An 8,948-nucleotide genomic window follows, 5' to 3' on the forward strand; every position below is an offset into this window, starting at 1 on the left:
AAGAGGAAGAGGAGGAGGAAAACGGGAGTGATGGTGGTGGGCCGGATGGAGACACCCCGGAATCCCTGGAGCCATGCAGCCAGGAGCTCTTCTCGAGCCAGGAGGAAGGTAGCCAGTCGCAGCGGCCGGTAGTTGGTGGAGGACAAACAGAAGAGCAGGTTCCCGGTAAGCGGTTTTTTTTTCCTTCGGGAAGGAATTTTTTCGGTGCGGGCTCTCTGGGAGAGGAGGGTTAGGCATGCATGCCTAGATGTGGAATAGTGCATTGATGTGGTTTATCACATCGCAGTAATCTGCCTCGGTAATCTCCTCGAATGTCTCATCCAGAACGTGTGCAATGCGCTTGCGCAGGTTTATCGGGAGAGCCATCGTGGTCCTTGTCCCAGCCAGGCTAACGTGTCCGCGCCACTGTGCCGCGAGGGGCGGGGGGACCATTGCTGCACACAGGCAAGCTGCATATGGGCCAGGGCAGAAGCCGCATTGCAGTAGAAGACCCTCCCTTGCTTCCCAGGTCACCCTCAGCAGCGAGATATCGCCCAGGACGAACTCCTGTGGAAAATGTTGGGACAGTGTTCAGTGTAGGTGCCACCTGAAGCTGTTGGCTCTCCCCAAGGCACAGAAACCCAGAGGGCAGTGCAGCCCTGAAACAATCAGTCCCCCTTACTCACCATTTTGAGGCTCCCGTGGGATGTGTGCGCTCTGTTTCGGACGGGAAAATTATGCTATTGTGTAGACCCTGTGTGTTTTCTACTCCTTAAGTGCGGGGGGAATCATTACTCTGTCTGGTATAAACAATGCTGCCTCTGTTAAATGTTGCATTTTGCCTATACAGCTGCATCAACCTTGAGACCTCAGCCGTCCCTCTTATCGCCTGCTCAGAGACTGCAAAGACTCAGGAAGAGACCGCGAAAAAGCAAAGAAGACATGCTGCAAGAAGTGATGCAGCAATCTATTAAAGAGAATGAGAAAGCACAGAACTGGAGGGAGAGAGAAAGCAGGATCCGCCAGGAAAACGCAGCGCACTGGCGGCAAAGCACCGCGCACCAGCAGCAAAGCACTGATAGGCTCATAAGCATCCTGGAGCGACAAGCAGACGCTATCCAGGAGCTGGTAGCCATGCAGAAAGAGGAGCAGTACCGCAAACGTCACCGCCCCCAACAGCCCTTGTCCCAAAACTCTTTCCGTTGTGCCCCACTGTCACCTCCAACCCACTTTCTCCAACTTCCGTGTTCTTCAAGCCACCCACTGCCTCCAACACCAGTATCTTCACCACCCAGCCCTGAAAACCACGACCCTTACCCTCTGCACTCAACCCCCATCACCATGCAGTATAGCTGTTCTGAAGTGCAGCACTCACTGCACAGCACACCAGACAGGACATAGTACAATCACAGATTCGTGTGTTCCCCACTCCACCCCCTTATTTCTTTTCAATAAATGGATTTTTTGGCTTTGAAAACATTCTTTATTATTGCATAAAGTAAAAGACTCCTTAGCCCAGGAAATAAACAGGCACTGCAAGTCTGCTTGTCTGCTTAGCAAACACTGATTCCTAAAGATTGGAACTACTGCACTTCACTCCCGTGCAGGGCACCAGATATCACTGCTGGTTTTCAGCCTCAAATTGCTCCCTCAAGGCATCCCTAATCCTTGCAGCCCCGCGCTGGGCCCCTGTAATAGCCCTGCTCTCTGGCTGTGCAAATTCAGCCTCCAGGTGTTGAATCTCGGAGGTCCATGCCTGAGTGAAGCTTTCACCCTCCCTTCACAAATATTATGGAGGGCACAGCACGCGGATATAACCACGGGGATGCTGTTTTCGGCCAAGTCCAGCTTCCCATACAGAGATCACCAGCGGCCCTTTAAATGGCCAAAGGCACACTCCACGGTTATTCGGCACCGGCTCAGCCTGTAGTTGAACCGTTCCTTGCTGCTGTCAAGGCTCCCTGTGTAGGGTTTCATGAGCCACGGCATTAACGGGTAAGCGGGATCTCCAAGGATCACAATGGGCATTTCAACTTCCCCTACCGTGATCTTCCGCTCTGGGAAAAAAGTCTCGGCCTGCATCTTCCTGAATAGCCAAGTGTTCCGAAAGATGCGTGCGTCATGCACCTTTCCGGGCCAGCCTGTGTTAATGTCAATGAAACGCCCACGGTGATCCACAAGCGCCTGGAGAACCATAGAGAAATACCCCTTCCGATTAACGTACTCGGATCCTAGGTGGGGTGGTGCCAGAATAGGAATGTGCGTCCCATCTATCGCCCCTCCACAGTTAGGGAACACCATTTGTGCAAAGCCATCCACTATTTCCTGCACGTTACCCAGAGTCACGGTTCTTCTGAGTAGGATGCGATTAATGGCCTTGCAAACTTGCATCAACACGATTCCAACGGTCGACTTTCCCACTCCAAACTGGTTTGCGACCGACCGGTAGCTGTCTGGAGTTGCCAGCTTCCAGATTGCAATAGCCACCCGCTTCTCCACTGGCAGGGCAGCTCTCAATCTCGTGTCCTTGCGCCACAGGGTGGGGGCAAGCGCCTCACACAGTCCCATGAAAGTGGCTTTTCTCAGCCGAAAGTTCTGCAGCCACTGCTCGTCATCCCAGACTTCCATGACGATATGATCCCACCAGTCGATGCTTGTTTCCCGAGCCCAAAAGCGGCGTTCCACGGTGCTGAGCATGTCCATGAATGCCACAAGCAATTTCGTGTCATACGCGTTACGCGGCTCGATAGCATCGTCGGACTCCTGACCCTCACTCTCACTTTGGATCTTAAGGAATAGTTCGACAGCCAAACGTGACGTGCTGGAGAGACTCGTCAGCATACGCCTCAGCAGTTCGGACTCCATTTCCAGCAGACAGATCGCGCTGCACAGAAACCGTTGAAAGATGGCGCCAAAGGTGGACAGAAACAAAGGGATTTCTGGGATGCGAAGCGATGCATCACGGGGCATTGGGACAGGACCCAGAATCCCCCGCACCCACGCCCCCTTCCCACAACCCACAGCGCCAGAATGGCAAAAGGTGCTCTGTGGGATAGCTGCCCATAATGCACCGCTCCCAATAGCACTGCAATTGCCGCAAATGTGGCCACGACAGTGCGCTGGGCAGCTGTCAGTGTGGACAGACTGCAGCGCTTTCCCTACTCAGCTGCACAAAGTCAGGTTTAACTCACAGCGCTGTACATCTGCAAGTGTAGCCAAGGCCTAAGTCTCTGGCAATTGCTGCTGCATCATTTCACTAATACTTTCTGTCAATTGTGTATGTTAAGTATTTGAGTGTACACCTCTACCCCTATATAACGTGACCTGATATAACGCGGTAAAGCAGCGCTCCAGGGGGGTGGGGCTGCGCACTCCGGCAGATCAAAGCAAGTTCGATATAACGCGTTTTCACCTATAACGCAGTAAGATTTTTTGGCTCCCGAGGACAGCGTTATATCGGGTTAGAGGTGTATATGTTTATCACGTGTGAATATGTGTGTGTAGGTTGTTGAAATCTGTCATATTGATATTGTCAGTTGTTGTTGTATGACGGAGTATCCGCCATTCTAATTTTATAAATTTTATTAATAACAATAATTGGATATTCTAAAGGTAGAATAAAATGTAGTAGATTTTGATATGAAAGAAGGAAGGAAGGAAGTATATGTGACTAAAAAGGGTGTATTTCCGATTACAATCAACATTGCTTAATTTTAAGGAAAAGTCATCTTGATCTCTTAATCAATGTTTACGTCAAACATTTGATGAAATTCAAATAGTGACTCATAGTTAGTAAGTGACATGTATTCTCTATCCTTTACTTTTAATAGTGAACAAGAAAAAGAACTGATAGGAATAAAATTTCATTTTTTTTTCATTTTCAGTTGATGCAGCCTCATGGCAGATAGATATGTAGACTAAATAATGAAATTAATAAATTTTCAAGCCAAACATGTGTTAATTCTAATGAACAATGCAGTGTTCATTTTTGAAAGTTTATAATAAGCGATGCTCCAGGGGAAGGGGAGGAGGACGGGGGGGGGCGCAAGGTGGAAGTTTCGCCTAGTGGGCAAAATATCCTTGCACCGGCCCTGACTGAAAGCATGCAACGTAAGTGACCCATCAAATTAAAATTATATTTGTATTATTTGAACTAGCTGGTACAATAAGTTGATCCTTGAGTAAGTCTCTTTTAATTCTAACCTTTCAGATCTAATGAGAGCGAGAAATATTCTCAAATAACAAAAGGGAGACTTTCCACAGGCTCAGGGTTTTCAACTTTTTTTGTTTAAAAAATTCCTACAGTTTCTGCATGTGTATATACGTAAATTTGAGATGTATTTTGTTTATCATGATGCCTCAAATATATTATTGCTCAGGTATAGTAGTTCTGTCATTGTATACATCAAACACATAAATTGGTTACTTTCCATCTTAAATTGTATGTTTGCATTAATAAAACATTAGCAGCACACTTAATTTTACAAAGCTGTTCTGACTGGAAGCTTTTAATAAAGTTTATATACAGATGACTGATTCATTTTCAATACCTAATTGCTTAAACAATCTGATTACTGTGTTCTCTAACACCATTAACATGTCAAATTGTGAAGCAGGTATGTTGTAATAATTGGGCCCTATGAATTTACCCTAATTATGAGCTCAACTGTAAAATAAGTGAAAGTTCATAAAGTGTTATAATAACCCAGGGGTAGGCAACCTATGGCACGGGTGCCAAAGGCGGCACGCAAGCTGATTTTCAGTGGCACTCACACTGCGTGGGTCCTGGCCACTGGTCTGGGGGGCTGTGCATTTTAATTTAATTTTAAATACCTTATTTACTTTACATACAATAGCTTAGTTATATATTAGAGACTTATAGAAAGAGACCTTCTAAAAACGTTAAAATGTATTGCTGGCACGTGAAACCTTAAATTAGAGTGAATAAATGAAGACTCGGCACACCACTTCTGAAAAGTTGCCGACCCCTGTAATAACCTACAACAAATGTTGGGGGAGCAGATGAAATTAATCCAAACAAAGAAGCCTACTGATATAACTCAAGGACTGTGTTAAGATCATACCTGACAAACAAGTGTGGGACCAGAAATCAATGAACTGAAATTGGTGTGTTGAAAATTAGGCCTATCTGGTTAGTATTTCACACATAACTCCCTTTTGAGGGCTTCAAAAAGCAACTTTGAGGGAAATGCTGGCTGGCTGACTGAAAAACAAGAGAAGAGGAAGGAGCGAGCTTCCCCATCATTGCTGCCACTACCACCATTTCCTGGGACACCAGATCTTTATCCTAATCCTGAGAGATGTTCTGAGCAGTCTGGGCCAGAGAGAGGGACACAAGACATCTCCACACCTACCTGCTTCCGCTAAATCCTACCACCACTTGGGGAGGAGGGGTGATGTCTGTCTCTCATATGTGCATGCAAGCGTTGCTTTATTTCTTCTCTTTTGTACCCTCTCCTCCTATCTTCTGTCTAAAACATCTGTCTTAGCTGTCACGGGGTGGGTGTGTGTGTGTCTGTGGCGCCTTTTAGGAAACACAATTAGAGTTTAGCTGCAGCAGCTCCAGCCCATCTCAACTAACCTCTTTTCCCCAAAAAGGACAGTAATGGCCATCTGTAATACCAGGAGGGAGACTGTCACCAAAAAAATAATTTGGGGTGAGAGAGATCTTTCTAAAAGCTCTCTCCTGCTAAATGGAAAGGGAAAAAAGGTTGTTAAAATGAACCCCTTATTAATACTCTACATTTTAAATGCTTTGACTATCTTCACTGTACTTTCATTAAAGGGTAATAGATTTTTAATAGTGCCATGGTTCTAAGCAGGCTAAGGGATACCAAACCCTGAATCTTGTTTAGTGTTGGACAGTTTCAGGGTTATGCTAACACATTTAACTCTTTGGGCCCATATAGTCCTAAATTAATATAACGGGCTTATAACTTTTGAATACTGCACTTAGTCTTAGTAGGTGGGAACTCCAAGCCATCTCCTTGAACTGGGTCTGGAATTCTAATTGGTTAGAATACCTGATTTACCAAAACTTGAAGGCTAGCTTATGTTGACAGACACTGAGCTATTATAAATACTCTGTATATCCACTTGGGACAAATTCATTGAGGCCAGGGTCTTGCCCAACTGCAAAAGAGCTCTTCTTTACATGGACATGTAGAAGCCTATGAAATACTTGTCCTAGCTGCTCACCCAATCTTGCATTTGTTTAGGTGTTTTGAAAGGTACTGGTAGTCTACACATCACAGTGATAGGAAATATTGTTAAGACACTGGCTGCGAATGTCTTATTAAATTTTGGACTGTAAATATACTGTAGGTGCAAAATATCCTGGCACCGGCCCTGCTTCCTACCAATGTCACATGCCAAGTTTCAATTTCAGGAGGTAGCTTGATATGCAGAGGATATTAACTGTACTTAAGTTACTGTAAAAAAGTGATTACATGGAAATGTAGATTTTTCTAGAATTTTCACTGTAAGATCTGAGCGCCTTACAAATTTCAGAGCAGACAGAATCAATATGAGGGTAAAGGAGCATGCAGTTTTGAAGGCAAGGATGTATGTTCTTTTACCTGCGATGTTGAAAGACCAACTCATTAAACAAAAGACATACACTGTTAGAATAAACTAAACTAAATTGATGGGAATACCTGTGGAAATATTTGAATATTTCACATATTTTAAGCCTCCTTTATTATGACAAGCACATTACTTGTAACTGCTCTCTGGATTTGCCTTTCTCTGTTCCCTAGTACTAAACAGTTAGTAACACCCTTGCCATGGTAATATATATCACTTCACTTTACATTTTTCTGTGATTTGCATAATAATTAGGTAAATTTAGTAGTAATAGTTTTAGCAAACTTACCACTTTGGAACCTCCCTTTGTCTCAACCCCTTTGGTCCACAGTTCGAGGGCCTTTATGCTGCCTACAAAAACTGCTTTGAGATCTTATTCTTGTATTCCTGAGATCCTCTACAACAGGGGTTCCCAAACCTGGTTTGCAGCTTGTTCAGGGTAAGCCCCTGGCGGCCGCGAGACGCTTTGTTTACCTGAGCATCTGCAGGTATGGCTGCTCGCAACTCCCATTGACTGGGAACAGTGAACCGCAGCCACTGGGAGCTGCGAACGGCCATACCTGCGGATGCTCAGGTAAACAAAGCATCTTGCAGCCCACCAGGGACTTACCCTGAACAAGCCGCGAACCAAGTTTGGGAACCCCTGCTATACAACAAGGGTGTGAGACCTCTTTGATTTTTTTCTTCCTCCCCTTTTTGTACAGTTCTTCCCCCTACCCTCCCTTCTCTTATTAACACTGTAATAGCTTCATAATGAATAAATCACTGCAACCTGTTGTCTGACACCCCTAAAAATTAACAAGAACAAAGTACTGATAAGCTCTCCTCAGCTGTCGTCTCTGTTGGGGGAGGGGATCGGGCTGGCATAAGGGGCAGAGAATATATACCCTCACAGACAGGGCCAGCTATTGGAACTCACACAAGGGGCTTGTCCACATGAGAAAGTGTAGTTCAAGATACCACCTGCTCGCACTGCACACACACCCCTACCATGGATGTAGTTATAGCAGGGTATGCTGCAACCATTTATTCCCCTATGGGAAGGGTAACAACTGCACTGGCATGAGCCACATTTATACTGGTATAATAGTGGCCACACCAGGGTTTTACTGGTGTTAACTACTTCAATTAAAAACCTTTAAACGACACACTTAAAATGTAAGTATAGAGCAGGCTTAGAAGAAGCTGCCTCCAGGGTAAGACTCCTAGAACTGGCGCAATTTCTCCCCTAGACCATACATCTACCTCAGCCACCGGCGGCCCCAGAGTGACCGTCTCCCTCCCCAGATCAGCCCTGAGGCTCCTTCTCGCTGCCTGTCTCCTTTGGCTTCTCCAGGAAGGCCCGGCAGGCACAGCACGCTCGAAGAAAAGCCGCTGGATGGTCGGCACTGGCCACCTCCCCGCACGTACCGGATTCCAGAGGGGAGCCGCCCCCCGCCCGCCCGCAGCAGACACCGCTGCTCCCGCTCGAAGGTACTTGGGACAGGGGCGCGCGGGCCCTGGCCTGCCCTCTTCTCCCAAGGTCGTGGGGAGAGGGGGAGGCGCCGTACTGCACCCAGGCAGCGGTCACGCACCGCCCCGCGCTAAAGGGGGGGGTCCCCACAGGCTCCAGGAATCACCTACCAGGGGGAGGCTGTAGCAGCAGTGCCTGGGGCTCTACCTCCTCCCTCAGGTGGCGTCTCAGCCGTAGCAGCGGGTCCCTGTCACCCACCCCAGCCGCCATTTTGGACTGCTCCGGAAGTGACGCTAGGGGGAAGCGCAGGTAGGGCGGGCTGAGAGGGAGCTATAAATAGAAGCGTGATGGTTCTAAGCAGTTGTAGCTGTTGTCCTGAGCGGCGCGTGCGTTAGGGTTTGTTGCCTTGCTGTCCATTTTTATGACTTATTTTCTTGTTTTTTTTTTTCATTAAAAATAACTGAGCTTTTGTAGTAGCTTGTTCTAAAAAACAAGAGCCCCACAGGTGGCGTCCCTCACTTTTGGGGACTAAACGTGGTGCTGGCTTGGGTGGAGGGGACAGGTGGCTGGTTTTTTTTATCAGAACGGCTGGTTAAAAAGGGACCCTGGCAGCTCTGGTCAGCACCCCTGACTGGGCTGCTAAAACCCCAGTGGGGCTAAGGCAGGCTCCTTGGCTTGGCGCAGCTCCTGCAAGTGGCCAGTATTTCCCTCTGGCCCCTAGGCGCAGGGACTGGGACGATCAGGGAAGCTTCCTGTGCTGCCCCCAGCGCCGGCTCCACAGCTCTCATTGGCTAGGAACAGTGCAGAGCTCCCTGGCCCCTCTGCCAGGGACCGGACGTGCCGGTCGCTTCCAAGAGTAGTGGAGCCAGGGCAGGCAGGGAACCTGGGACTGGGAACCACCTGAGGTAAG

At 47.4% G+C, this 8,948-nt stretch overlaps 1 protein-coding gene across 1 annotated transcript in view; it reads right to left on the minus strand.

Annotated features, from left to right (window-relative positions):
- TMEM128 (transmembrane protein 128) overlaps positions 1–8,308 on the minus strand; it is a 19,857-nt gene extending 11,549 nt beyond the window's left edge. Inside the window, exon 1 of the mRNA XM_026648046.2 lies at positions 8,209–8,308. Within this exon, the coding sequence (XP_026503831.1) occupies positions 8,209–8,308 (100 nt within the window). The remainder of the gene's footprint in view (positions 1–8,208) is intronic.
- Positions 8,309–8,948: the final 640 nt, after the last annotated feature.

This window comes from Terrapene carolina, unplaced genomic scaffold, assembly GCF_002925995.2.
Source record: "Terrapene carolina triunguis isolate 2854851 unplaced genomic scaffold, T_m_triunguis-2.0 Scaffold66, whole genome shotgun sequence".
NCBI classification, from domain to species: Eukaryota; Metazoa; Chordata; order Testudines; family Emydidae; genus Terrapene; species Terrapene triunguis.